The 23,594-nt window shown below is 31.2% G+C and overlaps 1 protein-coding gene across 1 annotated transcript; it reads left to right on the top strand.

Annotated features, from left to right (window-relative positions):
• The first annotated feature begins 17,372 nt into the window (after positions 1 to 17,372).
• LOC106351474 (beta-amylase 5-like) lies at positions 17,373 to 23,090 on the top strand. Its single transcript, XM_048765818.1, has 7 exons — positions 17,373 to 17,560; positions 17,935 to 18,336; positions 18,419 to 18,583; positions 18,661 to 18,924; positions 22,025 to 22,234; positions 22,321 to 22,560; positions 22,657 to 23,090. The coding sequence occupies exons 1-7, from the start codon at positions 17,498 to 17,500 to the stop codon at positions 22,807 to 22,809; spliced, it is 1,497 nt and encodes a 498-aa protein (XP_048621775.1). The 5' UTR covers positions 17,373 to 17,497; the 3' UTR covers positions 22,810 to 23,090.
• Positions 23,091 to 23,594: the final 504 nt, after the last annotated feature.

The raw sequence follows: 23,594 nt of genomic DNA, 5'->3' as shown, positions 1-23,594 counted from the left end.
CCACTTGTTAATGACCAAGAATCATGAGCTTGAATGGCTCTATGAGCCTTACAAAGTTTAGAATCAAAATCTTTTATTTTTTTGGATGAATATAGAGAGAAAGTGAAAGAGATATAGTTTTTGTGCATAATAAATGAGAGAGGAGGACCAACAATTGATTTTTTTAGGTGCATTGAAAACTTCAAATTGGTTGTTCGTGGTGGCAGGTGTATTGATAGTAAAGACAATTTTGTAAATATTTGATGAATATGAAGATGATAAAGTAAAACGCTCATTTTTGAAAAAAAGTAATGGCATTTTCGTGAATAAACCAAACTTCTGGGGTGAACATGGCAAATGAAAGTTCCAAAAATTCTTGGGTTAGTTTTGGTATTGACTTGAAGTTTTGAGTCATATTTGCAAAAACCCCTTAAAAATCGCTATAATTTCATTTAAAATACTCATAAATCCCATCTAAACCATGTCATATATATTTTTATATTTCTAAAATACTTTACCAAAATATCAAATCGCATTCTTTTAAAATTAACTACTTAAAATATTGTTAATAATAATGAACTTTAAAGTATCTTAAAATTATTTTTAAAAACACTAACTGAATTTTTTTTTTGGAAACTATCAAATTTGTTATGTTAATAAAAATCACTTGAAATTCTAACTGAATAAATGTCTCCCTAAGTCTAAGGTTCATATTTCTTATTTTCGAATATATTACTCTATTTTTTTTTACGTCAAAAGACCATTCTATTACTCAAGCTCAAAGTGATCTGGATAATCATACTGGAATAAAACAAGTAAAAAAATGAAATGGTCTATGAAAAGAGCGAGCGGTTCTAAAATTTGTGATTCCATTTTGTCCTCAAAGAATATAGCATGTCCTGAAATCTTGAAATCTTCTCTTCAATTCTTTTATTTTGATCAAATGTCTATTTATATTTAGGAAGACTTATTTTTTAATTTATTTATTATTTATATTAATGATTTTTAATTTATTGATTTTTCTATAGTGATGTTATTTTATGTTTTATTATAAATTGTTTCGTTGTGAAAACTTTCTACTAAACTCACTGTTAATTATATAAAAAATATCTCAGAATGACATTTTAATTGCTGTGCTAATCATCAGCTAATAACAAGTAAGATCATAACTATTCACCTCCGAAAACTGCATATATATGGGTTGCATTTAAAGCAGTCAAACGATTACCAACGGTCACATGTGGATTCAAACTCCAGCATTTGTGTAGCTAACACGTTAACAAAGTGTGATTTAAAAATATGAACAAATAATCAGATAATCCTTTGGACAATTATGGTTCACAACATACCCTTGTTAATATTTAGTCAGCAATTACATTCCAAATCAACTAGCATTAGAAGCTGTACACAGTACACACCATCTGGACCACAAGATTCTCCGGGATTTGTTTAGCCAACACGATAACCAGTTTGATTTGAGATTTTGAGTAGACAACAAAATAATACAGTTTGAGAATTAATTGTTAAATTAGGATAACATTTAGATCTTGCGCCAAATGAACATTGTATATAAAAAAATATTTTTATGTATTATTTCTTATTTGCATTCTTATACATGCTATGAAATAATAAAATAATACATAAATATTGAATAATTGAGAAATTAGTAACTAATACGTATATAATTAAATTGACGCACACATAAGTCAGTATAATCACTCTTACTTATTTACAATCATTTTATAGTAAATAAATCTAAACAATCACTTTTATCTATTTTAGATGGTATAAAATTAAATTTAAATGATATTAAAATAGATATATCGTATACTTTAAATATGACTTTCTATTAAATAATATTTTTTACTCATATGGTTTTATGATCATTTGGTATTTTTATAACAATAATTTAAAACCATTGCTAACAAAATTATCAATGTGGAAATTTTAATAGTGTTAGTAATTTATAATTTTTTTAAAAATTAAATGAAAATTTCAAAATTAAAATATTAAATTCTCAATACTTGTTTAATGCAAATTTCTAAACTCAAATGTTTATGTATTTTTATATGGAATATAGTTTAATTTTAAAGATATTAAAATGCATATATATCAAATGAGACTTTTTACTTATGATTTTATGATAATCTGTATTTAATTATCTATAAATTTAAACCATTGATCAGAACATTTTCAGTGTGAGATTTTAAGCAGTTGATTTTTTATAGTCATTTAAAAAAAGTTCATAATATAACATATATGGAAAAACTAAATTTTTATTATATGACTAATGTGATTGTTTAATTTATTTTAATAGTATAATATCAAACATAAGTGATAAAGGATACACAAGTTATTATCAAATTTTCTTATTCAAAATTATTAATTTTCATATATACTTAGTCACATTAGGTGAATACGTACCTTTTAATTAACGAAAGAATGAATATTTTTTGTACATTAATAATTAATTTTATGATTAGTTTAACAAGAAGTATTGTATATATGTAGATGAACCAACCTATTTTCTAAGGATTCTAAGAGTCATTCTAATTATGACACGTGGTGGCATAACTCAAATGTTGTTATGCTTCTCAAATAATATATAAGAGATAACAAAATTTTAATACTGGAGCAAATTTATTAGCTAAAACTGCAAGAGTTTTTCATAGAGATCTTCTTTTTTTTTTGTTGATTGTTTTATTTTTTGTCTTACTCTAAAGATCACCTCTAGATTGAGTAACAAAACAGTCTTTTGATGTCAATTTTTTTTAATACTTCACTTTGTTTAAAAAATATATTAAATAAAATGATCTATATTATATTTTGATATGTTATCATACACACATTCTATTTACATCAGTAGGCCTAGACAAATGACAAAAACACGATAATCCAAACTGAACCAACCCAGTCTGATAAATGGTATTCAGATATTTCTAATCAATCAAATGGATCTTGAGATTTGGTATCATGGGTGTTCGAATAGGTTTATCCGACACCCGATAAATTATTTGCAAACCTGATTTCATATCCCCTACAATGTTCCTTTTCTTTTTTCATAGTTCGATTCAAGTATCAAATCTAAAAAAAATGTGATATTATCTCCATAGATATCCTCATGTAACTTTATTCTTAGATTTTCACTCTGAATTTCCCTTATTCTAAAAATGGAAACCCTAAATTTCGAATATTTATATAGTGTCTTTGATTCTTCAAAATGGGGACGAACACAAAACGTTGATTCCAATCTTCTCTGAGACTTCAAGGAATCAGTCAATATCTACTTTAAATTCTTCTTTGTACTTGATAAGTACACAATATCATGAAAAAATCGATTGTTTTCTTGTTTGGTTTATTGGGTTCGATTTGTTATACATGGATTTTGATCTTTGTTCTCGCATGTATACTATATTAATGTTTGTTGTTAGCACAAGCTTTGCGAGTTTAATTTCAAATATGTGTATGATTTATTTTTAGCTTATTATTCTCATTACTCAAGTTTGTATTCGTTTCAGTATTTGATTTGTTGTTAGCTCATAACACTCTGTACTCAGGTTTGTTCTTGTTTAAGAGTTGTGAATATATATGAGTTGTTTTCACATTTGAATTGTTATCGCTGCATATGATTTTTTTCTAATTCTCTCTTGTTAGCATACCGTTTTCGCATTTCAGTTGAACATGTGTAAGAGTTTTGAATTCTCGTTAGCACAAAGTTTACAAGTTACTAGTTTTCTTTGTCTACCATGTTTGTCGTTTAGAGTCTTGTATATATTTGTTTGTCATTTCTATGTTTCACAATTATGCAGATGGTTTTGTCATCTTCCAAAAACCCACATGAACATTCAGCTGACAGAGATGATGTAGTTGACAACAATGTTGAAGTTGAGTACCAAAGTTCTGAAAGCCAAAGGAAGAGAAAGGAACCTAAATAACCATCCAGAGCTGGTTGTGAAGCATGCAAGGTGAAGAAAATGGTTGTGCTAGGTTTGGTGTGTGTGGAAGCACTACACTAGGAAGAAGGATAGTCATTACAGGTGAATTTGTCATTATTTTCAGAAGATCTTCTCATGTGCAACCAAGTCATGAACTTCAAACTTTTAGAAGAATATGAAAATATGGAAGCAGTATCAATCATGGCTTATCAGTCAAATCAAGAATCGATCGGTTTTTCAGTCAAATCAAGAATCGATCGGTTTTGACTACAAAATGCAGGTTGAAGTCTCAAGAATGTCTGAATCTGCATTCATAGAAACTTCCATTGATTTGTTGGTGTTAGCAGAACTGCCTCTTTGTTTCACTGAAAGTGCTGTTTGAATACACTTATGCCATACGGTAAGCGATTTCATATTATTCTCTTTTTAGATCCTGAATTTTTAGAGTATATATGAATCTAACTACACTTGTTTTTTATCTTTACTTGCATCAAGTTTAACCTCTACAAGCCTCACTCTAGACATAATACAGCACGAGACATTGTCAAGATGTTTGTGAACAAGAAAGCTTCATTGAGAACTGGCTCTGGGCAAACAAAAAGAGAGTTACAGTTACAATTGATATTTTGGTATCTCAAGTTACATATATTACTGTTATGAAAACTTAATCTACTTGTCAATATAGTTTGAATAATTTCATACACTCATATTAACTGGTTCATTGTTTTTAATGCTAACATGTGTAAGTTATATGGTTATAGTTGCACATTCTATTTATGTAATATGACAGTTAAAGAAAATAATCATTGGCTTCGAGTATGTTATGGATCATAAAGGTTCTTCTGCCTTCTTAGAATATTTGGCTGAATGGGGAATTGAGAAAGTGTTATGCATCACTGTAGACAATGCTATTGCTAATATTTCTGCTATAATGAGATTTCATAGGGAAATTAGTTTACTCTAGTGTTAGAGGATTTTTTTTTTTTTTTTTTGCATATAAGGTGTTGTACACATATAATGAATTTGATAGCTAAGGATGGTTTGGGTGAGTTCGGTGATAATGTACTAGACCATCCGTAATACAGTCGTGTATGTTTGGTCCTCTACTAGTAGGTTAAATGCATTTGACCACATACTAACTACTGGGAAGATGAGACAATGTAGTTTGGCTTTGGATATATGGACTTACCATTTAGAATGAATTTTGATAGGATAGAAGTAGTGGACATGTTGTATAGTGGATACTCTTTAAAAGTAGATAACAGAGATAACAAGTATGGACCACCTGCTATTAGTGATCATATTTATGTGAAGTTAAAGCAGATCATTTTGTATAATAGCACTTAGGTTGTCTCTTCTTCATCTACAATCAATTCCTTCAAATGCTATGTGAGATAGCATTCATTTCGAGTGAATAATCTCACAACTAGTCAGCAAGTGTGATTCAATTTAGGGCGACATGATGAAGTAATGCTGATTTTGTTAATTCAATATTCTCACAACTAGACAGGAAATGGGTGATTCAATATTATTAAACTTACAACACAAGATCAGTACTCTTAGAAGTTGAAAACAATGTTGAATTAATACATTGTTATTATTCTATTTATATTTGAATTCACAAAGGCTCTTTAATGTTGTCTTCAATTATAACAAAGATGAAGCTTCTTTAGATGTTTCGAGTTTGTAGGCTCCATATTTGACGACATGTGAATTTATTTGGTCATTTCAATTCTATGTTGGTTTGCTAGCGCTGAAAATTTTGGAAAAGAGTGTTTGGTCTTGTTTTTCCTCCACTTCGCCCAAAGCATTGAGTAGCATTTGTTCACTGAGTTTGACTTGCTAAGTTATTTTTAAGAGGCGGAGACTATACCTTGACTTCAGCATGAACAATGGATTCAACTCCACATGCCAATGAAAAAGTCTTATTTCCATATCTTTCAGAATAGTTTAATAAGACCATTGGACTATGTCGAGTTCATAAACCCAAAATCAATCTTCTCCTCAAGTTTTTTCTTGATTTTTTTATGATTATTTTATTTGTGTCCTCGTCGTATCCACTGTGTTAAATGCTCAGTTTAATATTACATAATTCGAAAAACCCTTTGAACATGTATGATGTGAGTTGGAATTAAACTATTTTATGTGATTATTGTTGGGGTCAAAAACGGTAACCTTGAAATCAACGTCTAGGATTGCATCTCCCAAGGAAAACTTCTCGAGATAACTTCGAGAAAATCCCTGAACCGAAAAATCCCGAGCATTGAAACAATTAAACCAGGAACAATCCGACCGATCCAACGACGAGTTGGATCAGTCTTGTGCCCCGCACTCTTGCCTCCGAAACTCTCTCCCTTCGGGTCTCGGTCAAAATGTCTCTTGTTTCGTCTCGATCGGAGTTACCGTAGAAATTTTACGAAAAGAACGGTGAAAGCCTATTTTCTCGTATAGGTTCAGATCACTGATATCACTCAAATTAATCTAAGGAGTGAATTACTCTCTCAAATAAGAGATCCAGATGTTGTACTTAGGGATCGAATCTACAGAGACTCTAGGATTACACAGTAGATTTATAGTCTTCGAAATAAAGCTAGATTAATAGGTTTTAAACAGTAAATGGAATGGTAAGCAAGGCAGTTGCTCGATTGGTTTGATTTGCGGTTGTTAACAGTTGGTGAAATATCTAGATTCAGGTATATTCCCAGATATGATAAGTAAAAAACTTAATTTGTGTTTTTAGGGGTTTATTAACATTAATTCTCGAACTCAAACTTAGGTAAAATCAATTAGATTATCTAATCTAGATCTAGGATTTCAACTTTCGTATTTTAATCACGAGAAAGTGTCGATCGATGATTCTTAAAGAATATCGATCGATACACCTTTCAAAATATCAATCGACACAACGATTGTCGCGTTGATCGATGCTTCTTCCAAAAAGCTTTACGAGCGGGTTTGATTAGTGTTCTCTAACTTACTAGATCAACTTTCATGTGTATCTAGTCAGTTAGATCATACTAGTTTAGTTTCAGGTAAAAGGCCAAGGTCTCACTTGCACCAATCAATCCTAAGATCTAAGATTCAGGGTTTATCAACCTTAAATCACCCTAACAACAATTTAAGCTGGCAATACATATATCAACCTTATGAGAAACCTAAATCTAACAGTAAGATTACTCAGACATATTCATAAAGGACATGGTTATGATGGTCTGAATAATATTCCAATAGATAAATAAAAACAGAATAGAGTAAAGAAACAAAGAGAGTTCAAGATATTCCCTCTCTCAAGGTGTACAGATCTCTCTCTCCAATCCTAAGCTCTCTATCTCTGGAATAGTATGAAGCATAGTCGTCAACAATGGCTTAGAAACAGTAAAATAGGGTTTTTAGTCGTGCAGGGGTATTCTGGTAATTTCTGGTAACTTCTGGGCCTAAATTAGTCATAAAATATAACAGGCCTGCGTTCTGGAAACACCGTCGATCGATGCCAAGGCTTCACCATCGATCGATTTTCCTTCATCTCCTCGACAGCTTCCTCTCGCGAGGCAGGCTGACCACTCTTTAGTAAAACATGCATAACTTCTGCTACAGGATGCTGATTGACCTCAAACCGGTGGAATTATAAAGATAACTCAAAGATCTATCTTGTGTCAAAATATGAGCTCAATATAGCTAGACATCTGATACGTTTGTGCAGTTCTGCACTCAAAAGGCTCCAAAAGGCACCAAAATCACCACTTTCCTCCAAATCGTCAATGAACCTGTAAACACTCTAAATAGACTTTATATAGTAGTAAATATATCTTAAAATACCTATATAACATGGCTAATAATGGGTAAAATTCATGGTATATCAATCACTCGTATAAAGACGATAACAGTTAAACTTAACACCATAGTTGTCACGATTATACGACTGATTTGGGCTATCTCGTAAAACCGGTGTCGTACTGAAGGCTATTCTTATTAAAGGAAAGCGTAAAAATAATTTTGTCGAAAAACGACCCAAAGGGTTTAAAACACGGCAAAAGCCCACTTATGATTTTTAGCGAGAAATCGGCCCAAAGCCACTATGACGGTTTATCGAATATTCGCGAGAAGAGATAAATGTCAGGATACGAAAATAAATGTCAAGTTTCAAAGGATAATCATGAAGATAAAAAAAAATAGAATATTTCCGCGAATATTCGAACTCGACTCAGGAACGGAAAAAGAAGGCCCAAACCGACCTAGGAGGCATATATAAGGAGAGCTAAGACAGGGAGCGCCGGGGCCGAAAATTTTAGACCTAGGAGATTTCTATTAGCTTTAGGAGAGTTTTTAGAACTTAGAAGGCTAGACTATCAAGTTAAACACTTAGAACGTTTCTCAGCTTTGTTCTTCGATTCTCCATTGTTAGCAATCCCTTGTTCATTTTATTTTCGGTGAAACTCTGTATCTCAATTCATATTATTTAATAAAACGCCTTTGTGCAACTTATTGTTGGTATTTCTTTTATCTCTCTCTTTTTCGTATTCGTGTGTTTACGCAGATAATCCGGATCCTCAAGGAAATTTGAGAATCTTAGCTTTCCTCCATTAACTTAAATTGACAGTTCGAATTTCAGTTTCCACAGTTTGGTGCTGGAAGGAGGGGGGTCGGATTTTCTGACTAAAAGATCACTGAACGATCAAGGAGCAATATGCCTAGCCTTACTGGAAAGAGCAACGGTCGGTCAGGCCAAACCTCGAAACGATCTCTTTGTTATCGAGCTGACAATCCAGAATATCGATATAGCGAGAATATTAGTAGACACTGGAAGCTCGGCTGATATTATCTTCAAAACCACCCTCGAGAAAATGGGAACCAGCCTGTCTGAAATCGCAGAAAACCCTAGCCCGTTAGTATGACTCTCGGGGGAAGCTACCATGACTCTCGCAGTTAAGGCCGGGAGCCTAACCAAAGTCGTGGAGTTCCTAGTAATCGATCACCCTGCGTCGTACAAAGCGATTGTGGGCACCCCATGGATGAATTCCATGCAAGCAGTGCCGTCAAATTTCCATATGTGTCTCAAGTTTCCAACTCCTCACGGAACCGAGACAATATGGGGAGATTGGAGAATATCGCGAGTTCGTTTTGCCACAGAATTAAAAAGAAAAAAATTGCCAGCCGAACATTCTCCCAAAAAGAAAAGGAAAACATCCCCCGTCGACGATGCCTTGGAACAAGATGAAACCGAAATCTTCTGGCAAACGCGAAGGGCGGAGGCTTTAAAGGAGAAACGTGAACTAACTTGCGAGCCTGTATTTTTGGTGTGCCTTGATGAAGCATTCCCAGAACGCTGCGTCGAGATTGGCGCTAACCTCTGCGAACCTCTAAAGACAGAGCTTATAACCTGTCTGAAAAAGAACCTTCACACGTTCGCTTGGGCCGCAGAGGATATGCATGGGATTGACATCAACATAACATGTCATGAGCTCAACGTCGATCCTACTTTCAAACCTGTCAAACAGAAAAGACGAAAGTTAGGACCCGAACGCGCCACTGCAGTCAACGAGGAAGTCGAAAAACTCCTCAAGGTGGGCTCAATAACAGAGGTCAGATATCTGGACTGGCTCGCCAACCCTGTCGTCGTAAAAAAGAAAAATGGAAAGTGGCGAGTCTGCGTCAATTTCACCATCCTCAATAAAGCCTGCCCAAAAGACAGCTTCCCATTACAGCACATCGATCGTCTAGTCGAAGCGATGGCTGGAAACAAGCGATCGATCGAACTGGGATCGAGCTTCTGCGATCGACTGACCTGGGCTTGGTCGATCAATATATGCTCCGCATATTTTCGTTGTTTAGAATATATTTATCAGGATCGACCGGTTCAGATCAAACGCTTGCTTACAGGATCGATCGATCCCTTTGAAAAAAAAACTTTGAACTTTAGGTTTCTTTGGGGAGAATTTTAATATTTTTGTAATTATTTTAGTTAAAAATTATATTTTAATATTTAACAATTGTTTTATTAATTGTAGTTTCGAATTTTGAATTGAAATTAAGGACAGTTTTGCCATTTTAAAAATATTTAAACTAATAGGACATAAAGTATATGAAATTAGCCTAATAGGACATAGTTATCATTTTTTGGCCTAAAAAATCAATTTTCTCTATTTTCTTGTACCTAAATTTTTATTAGTCAGCGTTTTAGGATTTTGCACACAGAATAAATAATAATAATTTTTATATTTTATAAATTAAACATCATTAAATATTTATTTAACTATAATTCAACCAATAATAAATTAAACTTCAGAATACAAAAAGTTATAAAATGTTATTAATGTTTACACGACATTGAAAAAGTCAATTAATTTGGAACAAAGTCCTTTAAAATGTAATTATCGTCTATATACTAAAGCACAAGTCACTCTACCAATTAAGTTTTACCACATCATTTAAGAAATAAAAATAATTTAAAATAAGAAAACAAAAAATGAATGAAAAGCAAAAGGATATACGTTGCACATTAACAAAAATCAAAAATGTATTTTCACTCCACTTTCTTTCGGTTTTCTTTCCCATTTCCACACTTCCACGATCCAAACAGTTTCCAGAAAACTAACATTGATTCAATTATTTATATTCTCTTTCTCTGTTGTGCTTTAAAAAGTTAAATATCTTCTCTGATTCAGTAATACACATACTTGATGTGGGCATGCAACGCTTTGTCTGCAAGATAAGTTAGTAGTTCATTTTTTTTATTCTATCTTAATCTCTTTGGATCTCACTCTTTCCTCTACTTCTAATATGACTTTTTTCTACCTCCGTCAAGCCTCGATCGGTGACATGCAATGTTTTTTTTTCTGGAAAACTGAAGATTGTTTTTCTTTTCAAACCCAAAAATCTACGACCAAGGTATGACCCCCTTTTGTCAGTTATGAGATTTTGCACCCATTAGAAAATTACTCTAACTTTGCCCCTGCTTCCAGATTGATATTTATCTCTGTTTTCTGGTAAAAATAAAATAAGTCATGATGATGACACTTATACTATCATCTTTTCGTAGTTTATGCTGAAAGGCTGCTTGAATAGCAAATATATATTTTTTGGTTTATTTACCAAATGGTCCAATGAACATATTTTAAAATTGAAAATTCATAATTGCTATTTAACACTGACTCTGCTCTAATAAAATTGGATTAATCTTGTTAAATATTTGCAGTCTCAGGGTGGGAGCGGAAATGAATTTCCAAAATATGATTTAATGTAGACGGTTGTGTATCTATAAAGCATGTTTTACAACACATAAGATATTTTCTTTATATTTAATCATAATTATCATGGGACTGTTGTAGGAGAAACATAACCAGAGCTAAAAAAACCTTGCAACCAGTATAATTTAAATATATTTTCTTTAAAAACAAATAAACCAGATAAAATGTTCTTAACAAATTAGTCAGTCAAAAAAAGAAGAATGTTATTATCATTCTAGCTGAACTCAAATTTATATGCTGTCTACAAATTTGCAATACATTTGGATATTAGCATGAATCCATCAATAAATTTTGTTACAAAACATACTATTTTAATTGTTTTAAAAACATACTATTTTAAACTCACATAACAAACTAATCATCTTCTTTTCCCGTACGCAGTACGGGTTATAATACTAGTTTATTTACTAAAACACAAATCAGTTTACCAATCAAATTGTGTCACATCATAAATATTTACAAAAGTAAAAAAAATCAATTAAAATAGATAATATTTAGAAGAAAAAATAACCATTTAACGGTTTCTAGATATATTCTACAAACCACACTATCTTTTTTTCTGTCCATGATCTCTTCTTCTATACTTCCATATTTATAAGATCTAGAAACAAACATCAGAAAATTCTCAATTGATCAAAACCGAATAAAATGGCTAGTGTTGAGTTTGATACCTAAATAAACAAATGCCCCCACCCGTATTTCCCCACTTTGGCAGTTTCGTTGGTTTATGCGAAGCACTACATAGCTTCATCAAAACATGTTTAGGGCTTAGAAGGCTTGAGAAATAGCAGATATGGTAGATTTGCATTGCTGACGATTTGATCAAAACAAAGAGACTTGGACAATACAAAAAAAGAAGTTAGAAAGCAAACATAGTGGAATCAGAAGAAAAGTGTGGTTAAAGGTAAATACGCTTCACCACGTTTACTATTTGCTTTGGATTTGTAATATTAGTTTTGTAAAAGCTAAAGAACCATAAATTGCAGAATTATGAGAAGTATTAAAAGAACAAAACATCAATAGGTAAAACAGAAAAGCTTTTATAGGGAGTTACATTTTATTGGTTGTTCTATTCTGGCCTGGTTATCCAGACCACATCAAGTTTGAGTAATAGAATGGTCTTTTGAAGTTAAAAAAAAAAACAGAAAAGCTTCAAAGTAATAATTATATTCAACAAGCTAATTAAGATCGATGTAAAATTTTAACCGAGTCTAATTTATCTTTATATGTTTATGGTAAATTAATTATCTGTGTTAATATGTATACAAATCTTCTGATAAACCAAGTTAAATTATACATGTCTTTTAGTTATACATGATTGAAATTTGGCTTTAAAAAAAAAATTATGTGTAAGAAAAAAATACTCCCATGCGTAGCATGGGTCAATACTAGTGTATTATAAATCGACATAATATCAAAATCAAAATAGAACAAACATTGAAAACAAAGTAAAAAAATTACATTTTGTTAAAGAATTTTAATAGTAAAAGATATATATGATTTGCAAAATATGTGTTAATTCTACTATTACAAAAACAGATATACGATTATCGTATCTAAATAAATGTGGAAAAATAAAATTCACATACTGAACTTTGTATAAGTATCTGATCTTAATTTAAATAGTGATAGGAAAATTAAAATTATATACTTGCACAGTCTGAACGAGAGACGTACTATAAAACAATTAAGGTGATGATTGTTTTGTTAGATTTTAGATTTTGGTTTTTGGTTTTTGGTTTTTATTTTATTTTTGTTTTTGGTTTTTAGTTTTTGCAGTAGATTTTGGTCTTTTTGAAAAACTTGATTGGTGATTTTAGATTTTGGTTTTTAGTTTCTGGTTTTTGCCGTTAAAAATAATAAAATTTAAAATATTATGAATAGTAAAATACCTATTATTGAAAAATAAAAAATAAAGTACTATCATCAAAGCATACATCTATTCTGTTAAAATAGAAGTCGTGACTTAATTAATGTGTGATTTTTTAATTTCGACTACCATTTAAAAAGTTGTTTTAATTAAATTTTTATTTCATTTTAACTAAAACAAACTTTTAAAATATCTAATTAATTTTGTAATTATCACTAAACTCATGTACCATTTTGTATTAATCTACAATATTAGTTTAATATAATATTTTTCAATAAATTTTTGATCCTTAACCAATAAGATTTTTCAATTTATAATCTTGTATCACGTGATTTTAAATATGTTATCACAGAAAATCTAAAACAAATAAATTAAACTATTGCATGTGAACTATAAAATATTGTTGTGTTTTAAAATATATGAAATAAAAATATTGATGTTGGACGTTCAAATAATATTTTTTATTATTTTAATTTAATAGAGTTTATGGATTTTAATGGTGAGTAGATGCTTGCGAACGTAAATTGGAAATACATAACCATGCAATAAGAATGAAGGAGTTCACTCAAATTTTAAAATTTCTAAAAATGAAAAATATACAAAAGCCAACGTTAACTACTGCTGTAAAACTACTAAAATCCAGATTTTGGTTTTTGTTTACAATTAAACTGTTATTTCAAAAACTAGTTTTTCTATTTTCTAGGGAATCTATTTCTTCAAAATCTTGATTGGAAAATAAAGTAGTTTTTGAAAAACAAAAACCAAAAACTATTTTAAAAACTATAAACAATCATCCTCTCAATGAAAACATATTAGAGCATAATGAAACTAAATGACTTAAAATAAAAGGGAAAATCGCATAAAAAACCTTCAAGAAGGCAGTCACTTACACTTTAAACCCTCGGAGTATTTCACAAGCATTTTAAATCTCCAAATTGACACTTGTATCAAAACAAACTTTCAATTTGGCTTACTTGTATATCAAGTCAAAACGGTTACTGATACTATTCAAAATCGATGACGTGTCGTTTTTTTTTTTTTTAATTCATAAACAATTCATAAAAATCACTAAAAAAATTCAACCAATTATTTTTTAAAAAATTATTTATTAATAAAATAAATATAAAATACAGAAAATATAAAAATTCAAAACAAATCATAAAAATCAATAAAACTTTTAAAAATAAAAAACAATCACCAATTTTTTTTATTTTATTAATAAAATAAATATAAAATAAAGAAAATATAAAAATTATAAAAGTTATAAAAATTCAAAACAAATAAAAAAAGTCATAAAAATTTACAAAAATAAAATATTCATAACAAGTATTTATCTTATTTTATTAATAAAGCCAGTATAAGATTCATAAAATATAAACCGGCCACCCTCAAGCTATCATTAGTACTACTTAGTTTCGTTATAGCCTATTGTTGTAAAAAAAAAAAAAAAAATAGCTATCATTAGTATCCATTCTTCCTTTTTAACAATCTTGAACTTTCTCAAATCCGACCAACACACACACATAACATAACAGATAAAAAAAAATCCAAAATAGCAGTCAGTCTCTCGATTATGATTACTCTAATTGAGATTAGAAAATTTTATTACCTTCAAACGATTCTTGTGAACCAAATCAAGAAAATAATATTTTTTTTTTTTTGTGAATTTGTTTTTATTTTTGTGAATTATTATGATTTGTTTTGAATTTTTTATGAATTTTTATATTTTCTGTACTTTTATATTTATTTTATAAATAAAATAATTTTTATATTTTGTGAATTTTTGAGTTTTTGCATGTTAATGATTATTTATTTTGAATTTTTCATGAACTTTATATTTTCTGTATTTTTCTATTTATTTTATTAATAAAATATATTTTTTTGGTGAATTTTTATTTTTTTTCGGTGAATTTTTAATTTTTTTGTGAATTTTTAATTTTTTTGAATTTTAGTGATTTTTATGATTTTTTTTTTAATTTGTTTTGAATTTTATTTCTGTAATTTATATTTATTTTATCAATAAAATAATTTTTTTAAAAAATTGGTGAATTTTGTGAATTTTTAGTGATTTTTATGATTTGTTGTGATTTTTTTATAAATTTTTCAATTTTTTTTATATTTTTATATCTATTTTACTAATAAAATAATTTTTTAAAAAATAAAAAAAAACACCACCACGTCACCGATTTTGAACAGTACCTGTAACCATTTTGACTTTATGTACAAGTAAAAGCCAGATTGAAAGTTTATTTTGATACAAGTGTTACTTAAGAAGTTTAAAGTTCTTGTAAAATATTCTTAAGGTTTAAAGTGTAAGTGGTTGTCACTTTTAGAGTTTTTTATACGATTTTCCCTAAAATAAAACAATCATATTGAACGAAATATACACCACCAAACGAAAACATAACATAACTCCGTCCAAACTATCTTAAGAATCGAATTAGGAAATTTAGTCAACCGTAACCGTAAGGAAACTGAAGCTGAATATCTTACAATAAATAACTTCAACGGAAACGTATAATTAACAATTAAGAAGACCAACTACAAAAATAATGATTTACACAGAATATAAAACAAAACATTTTGAGCTAAAACGAATGTTAAACGAAAACATAATAAAAAAAAAAAAACCTTTTCGAGCAAAGCGCGGACTTATTAAATATAATGTGAATGATTCTCAACTAATAAAAAGAACTGGAAAAAATGAATTCGCGAAATAATTAATGATGGGTTAGATCTGATCTGGAGAGAATTAATTTACACATGTTTATAACCAAGTTCGAGGTCAATGTATACTAGTTGAAAGATATATATATACTCCCTCCGTTTCATATTAAGTGTCGTTTTAGAGAATTTTTTTCGTTACAAAATAAGTGTCGTTTTTGATTTTCAATGCAAAATTTATTAATTTTATGCAAAATTTATTTTTCTATTGGTTGAAATATGGTTCGGAGTATAGGTAATAGTGTTTTTTTTATAGGAAATATACAAAATTAATTGTTTTCTTATTCCGTGTGACGAAACCTAAAACGACACTTATAATGAAACAGAGGGAGTATAAACTAGGGTAGATACAAGAGACTCGTGGATACAATGGTGGTGGATGTTGTTATTCGAAAGGTGGAGTTGGTGGTGGTTCGGTGGAGGTGGTTGTGGATACCAGAGTGGAGGTTGTGATGGTTATGGATACGAAGGTGGTAGTGGATACATAGGTTGATACGTTTGGAAACTTTGTTGATGAAACTTCGGTCACAAACCTCATTCACACACTCAAATCCGTGAAACTCTTTTAAAAAAACTTTAGTTACAATTTTTTGGTCCATTTGAAATTAGTTATTGTCATTTTGATGATGAATTTACTATATATGAAAGAAAAGCTTGATCATCTTTTCATGAAAATGATGAACTTAACCCACTAAAACCATCCACAAGACTCCGTCCACGAAATCTCGTCTACGAAACCTCTTGTAAGATTAAAAATCATGTCCACGAGATTTCGTCCACGAAACCTCGTCCACAAGTCCACATATCTCTCATCCACGACTGCACCATCCATAAATATATATATACATATTTATTATAAATTTTACAAGAAACATATACATTATGGATATCAAAATATACAAGAGAAAAAATCATAATTTGTTGTACGCATAAATATAAAATTTTATACATTATAATTTGCAGTAGTGACCAATAAAATATGTTGGGGAATACAAAACCAACTAATATGTCAACTAAATTAATAAAACAACTAATAAACTCCATTTATGCTTTCGTTACCGCAGCCAATCTTGTTTCTTCAGCAGAAGGATATTATGATCTCAATATTGCATTTGAAACATCAATTGTGTCTTACAAACATAAAGTGTCTAATTGAGCAAGAAGAAAGACAAATTTGTCTAAATATGTACCTTACTCTATATATCTCGTACCAAGATCATTTGATCGATTATGAAATAAAAGACCATTTTACATTCTTTACTTCTATGCTCATGAGTCATGATCTCTAATACACACCCCTAGCTAAATGTTTCAGATAGAGCTGAGAGCATAGAAATCGAGTCTGGCTATTAATCATAAGTTGAACGGTGACGAGTGACGATACAACATCCACTCACTCATTTGTATTTCCTCCACGTGCTTAATAAACACAAGGAGAGCAAAAAAAGGCCGGCAACAAGACAATTTATGTCGGAAAATCAAAATCGTTAAACCCCAATTATTGCAAAGGTTTCGGAAAATGACGAAAGAAGACAAGGAAGAAGCCAAATAACAGAGGGTAATAAAGTCATTACAACCCTCAGTGAACGGTGGAAACAAGAGCACCAATCTTTTCACAACTACTCTCGCAAATTGCAATAACACTCTTATTTCTATATAAAGAGCACAGCTTTGTTTATGAGACGCAAGGGAGCTTCAGCTACTAGTATTACTTATTGCTTATTCATTCCTAAAAAGCTTTAAAAATGGCTGCAAATTACAACGAAAAGCTTCTTCTCAACTATGTTCCCGTCTACGTTATGCTTCCGGTAACTCATCATTGATCACAACTTGGTTTTACATTGTTTCACTAATGTTTCTATAGTTTAGTTCAAGTAAGGCCATATGTAATTAGCTTCTTAAAACGTAGCAAACAAAAATTATACATGTTAAAATATAACTCATATCTTGTATTTTAGATAAATCTTGGCGTCTAAAGCTGAGAGTTCTTGAATTTTAGTATATGGTTAATCCCGGTTCAGTTACTACCACTTGTCACACTGTTATTTTTATAACTATTTTTATTTCACAATAAAATTTTAATGTAATATTCCTTCTGCTCTATCTTTTATAGTTTATAAATGTGTTTCTCCCCTGTTTTCATTTTGTTATTATTAGAAGACTAAAATAATGTTGAATGCAGTTGGGAGTGGTGAATGTGGAAAACGTGTTCGCGGACCCCGAAACGGTTGAAACGCAACTCAAACGTCTCAAAGAAGAAGCTGGAATCGACGGCGTTATGGTCGATGTTTGGTGGGGAATCATAGAGTCCAAAGGCCCTAAACAATATGACTGGACCGCTTACAAAACGCTGTTCCAGCTAATCGCCCGTTTAGGACTCAAAATCCAAGCAATCATGTCGTTTCACCAATGCGGTGGAAACGTTGGCGACGTCGTCACGATCCCCATCCCGAAATGGGTTCGTGAGGTTGGTGAGAGCGATCCAGATATCTACTACACTAACCGTAGAGGAACAAGAGACATCGAGTATCTCTCACTCGGTGTCGACAATCTTCCTCTCTTCGCTGGAAGAACCCCTGTTCAGGTGCGTAGAATCCTAGCGTTTGCGTTCTAGAGAAAACCCCGATCGGCGTTTTATTGAATATATTTTCATTTTCATCATTCAGATGTATAGTGACTACATGAGTAGCTTCAAAGAAAAAATGTTGGAGTTGATAGAAGCTGGAGCCATTGTGGACATCGAGGTCGGACTTGGTCCTGCCGGTGAACTTCGTTACCCTGCTTACCCACAAAGCCAAGGATGGGTGTTTCCAGGCATTGGAGAATTTCAGGTTAATTTTGTATATAACATACATGTTTGTTATTAGTACGATTTATCCATTGAAACGCTGCGTTTTGGTGGTTCCAGTGTTATGACAAGTACTTGAAGAGCGAGTTCAAGGAAGCAGCGGCCAAAGCAGGTCATCCGGAGTGGGATCTACCGGACAACGCCGGAGAATACAATGACAAGGCGGAGGAAACTGGGTTTTTCAAGACTAATGGAACCTATGTCTCGGAGGAGGGGAAGTTTTTCTTGACATGGTACTCGAACAAGCTTATCTTTCATGGAGATCAGATCATAGGAGAAGCCAACAAGATCTTCGCTGGACTTAAAGTTAACTTGGCTGCCAAGGTATTATTATTACTACTATAAACAAGTGACATATACATGCATCACTACAAGAAAACAGCGGCATACTGAGGGAAAAAATCGTCGGTATGTCGTCCGAATAATGCTATTCCAACGACATACCGACGAAAAAAGTCCTCGGAAATAACTCCTCGGAAATTCATCTTTCCTCGGAAATCCCTCGGAAAATTTCCGACGGAATTCCGAGGAAACCCTATTTCCTCGGAAATTTCCGACGGAATTCCGAGGAAACCCTATTTCCTCAGAATTTCCGAGGACCACAAGTTCGTCGGAAATTCCTCGGAATATTCCGAAGAAGATGTCGTCGGAATATTCCGAGGGATAAACTTCCTCGGAATATTTCCAAAATTAAAAAAAAAAATTATAAATTTATTTTTTTAAATTGAAATTCGAAAATATAAAATTAAAATTGAAATAGAAAACATATTTAAAATACAAAAAATAATAAAATAGTTTTTATAAATAAGAAAAATGTTTTATAAATACAAAATCAGTTTTAATAAATATGAAATCATCTTTTTATAAATACAAAATAGTTTTTATAAATACAAAAAATAATAAAATAGTGTTTATAAATCAAAAAATGTTTTATAAATACAAAATTAGTTTTATAAATATAAATATTTTTATAGATATGAAATCATCTTTTTATAAATACAAAATAGTTTTTATAAATACAAAAAATAATAAAATAGTGTTTATAAATAAAAAAAAATATTTTATAAATACAAAATTAATTTCAAAATATGAAATCATCTTTTATAAATCCAAAAAACGAATTTATATACAAAGAACGGTTTGTATATTTAAAATTAGTTTTTATAAATACAAATATAAAAAAATAGTGTTTATATATTTAAAAATGTTTTATAAATACAAAAATAAAAAATAGTGTTTATATACAAAGAATGGTTTGTATATTTAAAAATGTTTTATAAATACAAAATTAGTTTTAATAAATATAAATATTTTTATAAATGTGAAATCATCTTTTATAAATCCAAAAATCGAATTTATATACAAAAAACGTTTTGTAAAATCGAACTTATATAGAAAAAACGTTTTGTAAATACAAAAATAATGAACAATTTATAAAAAAAAGTTCTAAATCAATTCAACACAACCAAATTACAATTCTAAACCTATTACACAACAAATCACAATCCTACCCAATCACCCTAACAAAAATCTATCAAAAACCTTCTAAAATCATCAAATCTACTTAAAAACCTAACAAATAGGACCTAAGAGAGTGGGATAGGGTCCTTACATGATTTGTAAGAGAATAGAAAGGATTCGCCGGAGAGATCATCGCGAGAGAAGGTGGAGAACGCCGGAAGGAGAGAGAGATCGCCGGAGAGGAAGAAGAGAGAAATGGGGAAGAAGATGCGTTTAGAGTTTATAAAACCTTGGTCCGACGGAATTCCCTCAGTATTTTCAATTTCAATTTTTGCGAAATATTTGGCGGCTTGTTTGCCCGGTTAAATGAAAATATTCCGAGGAAATTCCGACGGCCACTTAAATATCCGTCGGAATTTCCTCGGAATATTTTCATTAATTCGAGGAAAAAGAATATCCTGTGCATGTATTTCTATTAATTTATATTGTTCCTCGGAATTTCCTCGGAATATTCCGAGGAAATACCGAGGAACTAGTGTTTGGTGTTTCAAAACATCAATTTTTTTGCCGTATTTCATTTCTTATACAATTGTAATGCATACCATTGAGGATTCTTTGTATAGATGAGCATAAACCTTGAAATAACAAATTTCAAAACGAATTGTAAGTATTCCCTTTACCGTTCATTAAAGTGTATAAGTGTTTTTCTTATGTTGTGGGGATTTCGTTCATACAATCGGAAAAGTGTTTATTATAGGGTAAGGAACAAATTTTTGACTTCATAATGAACGTAAGACACTTAATAAGGGTTATATAGGTGTTATTCAAACCGCAAAACGTTGTTTTCGGTTTAAAAACCCTATTTCCTCGGAATTCCGAGGGAATTCCGAGGAAACCCTTTTCTTCCTCGGAATTCCGTCGAAATATTCCGTGGAAATTCCGAGGAACTAGTGTTTGGGATTTCAAAACGCCAATTTTTTTTAAAACGGATCGATCGATGGATATATGTCCAAAAACGCATCGATCGATCACTAAGATGGACCAAAGCGTAACAATGTGATCGATCGATGAGATTATCCCATTGATCGATCGAGGATATCAAGTGTTCCTCGGAATTTCCTCGGAATATTCCGAGGAAATTCCGAGGAACTAGTGTTTGGGGTTTCAAAATCTCGAATGTTTTTTTATAAACGGATCGATCGATGGATTTATGTCCAAAAACGCATCGATCGATCACTAAGATGGACCAAAGCGTAACAATGTGATCGATCGATGAGATTATCCCATTGATCGATCGAGGATATCAAGTGTTCCTCGGAATTTCCTCGGAATATTCCGAGGAAATTCCGAGGAACTAGTGTTTGGGGTTTCAAAATCTCGAATGTTTTTTTATTAACGGATCGATCGATGGATTTATGTCCAAAAACGCATCGATCGATCACTAAGATGGACCAAAGCGTAACAATGTGATCGATCGATGGGTATATGTCCAAAAACGCATCGATCGATCACTAGTTCGTCGGAATTTCCTCGGAATTTTGTAAAATCCCAATAATATTTCCTCGGAATTCATCGGTTTTTTCCGAGGAACACATTTTTCCTCGGAATTTCCTCGAAATATTCCGACGGATTGATATTTCCTCGGAATTCCGTCGGTATATTCCGAGGAAATTCCGAGGATTTCATTTTCCGTCGGAATGTCCGTCAGAATACCGCTGTTTTCTTGTAGTGGATCAGGTCACATTGATAAACTAAAACAAAACAAATTCAAATTGCATCAAACGGAACTGACAAAAAGCTATATCAGTATTAACAGAAAACCAGCTCAATCACTAATGGTTTCATTTGGCTTTCAATGTTAATAACAAAAAAACAAATCAACACTTTTTCAGCATTTTTCAAGTTAACTTGTCTAGCAAGGTAACTAGTTTATGAATCTAAATTGTTTACGTGAACGAGATAGGTTTCTGGAATTCACTGGTTGTACAACCACCACAGCCACGCGGCGGAGCTTACTGCGGGATATTATAACCTTTACGAGAGAGATGGTTATCGCCCGATCGCTCGGATGCTCTCAAAACACTACGGCACTCTCAACTTCACTTGCCTTGAGATGAAAGATACCGACAATAGTGCTGAAGCCCTAAGTGCTCCACAAGAACTTGTTCAAATGGTACACCAAGAGAATAGATTTCAAGATTTGTGCGTTCACATTCAACGGTCTGTATCATGATTTATTTTGGTAAATCATTTATTTAGGTATTGAGCAAAGCATGGAAAGAAGGCATAGAAGTTGCTGGTGAGAATGCATTAGAGACCTATGGAACCAAAGGTTACAATCAGATTCTACTTAATGCGAGGCCTAACGGGGTTAACCATAACGGTAAGCCGAAGCTGAGAATGTACGGCTTTACTTACCTACGGTTGTCCGATACTGTCTTTCAAGAAAACAACTTTGAACTGTTCAAGAAGTTTGTGAGGAAAATGCACGCTGACCAAGTAAGTATAGTTAGACTTTAAAGTTATACCATGAAATTGGTCTTTTTCTCTTATGTAATAAAACATAATATGTATTTAAAATGGGAACAATACAAGGATTACTGTGGAGATGCGGAGAAGTACGGGCATGAGATTGTACCGTTGAAGACACCTAACTCGCACCTGACGGTGGAGGATATCGCGGACGCGGCTCAGCCAAGTGGAGCATTCAAGTGGGATACTGAAACCGACATGAAGGTTGATGGTTGATCATCTTATCGTCAAACAAAATAAGAGAAGGAAGTGGTAATAAAAGGTTTTTGCAACGTCTACTGCAAAAATGATGGTGGCTACAAACTTTTTATATTCGTCGTACGTTTCGGTTACGGGAATAAATAAACCGTTTTGGTTTGTAGTGTGGAGTGAAGAGTGCTTGATCTGATTGAATAAAGTTTGTGTAGTTATGCTTGAATAAAGTTATATGTAATCTTGTGTAATTATCGTTTGATGAAGTATTTAATAAATTAAATTAATAAGCATTATGCTGAAAATCTCTTTACCTTGTATTAAATCTATACTATTATTATTTGAGAAGTAAATTTGCTTACTTATCATATTTTCCATGATTTTAGTTAATTTGATTACTTGTCATATTTTCCATGATTTTAGGATAAGTCATTAGTTTAATTAATATTATTTTTTTATTTTTAATTTGATATATATATATATACATATATATTTATTTATTTATTTATCATGATATCTAAGATAATTAATAAACATAAAACTATTCTATTGATATATATATATATACTATTATTTAAAAAAAAACAGTTTTTAATATATAATTATCATGATATTTATGACGTTTATTTAATAAATTGATAATAACCATATCTACCGATAATATCGTCATTAATTTTATCTTATATTTAGTTTATATTTTATTGACTAAAATCATAGCCAGTTTCTCTGATTTTTATTTGAAATATTGATCAAGTACATATTATTATAAAATATCTATATGAGTATACTAATTTATCTGAATAAATCGG

The sequence above is a fragment of the Brassica napus genome, chromosome C8 (genome assembly GCF_020379485.1).
Source record: "Brassica napus cultivar Da-Ae chromosome C8, Da-Ae, whole genome shotgun sequence".
Classification (NCBI taxonomy): Eukaryota; Viridiplantae; Streptophyta; class Magnoliopsida; order Brassicales; family Brassicaceae; genus Brassica; species Brassica napus.
This window is presented reverse-complemented; position numbering and strand designations above follow the sequence as displayed.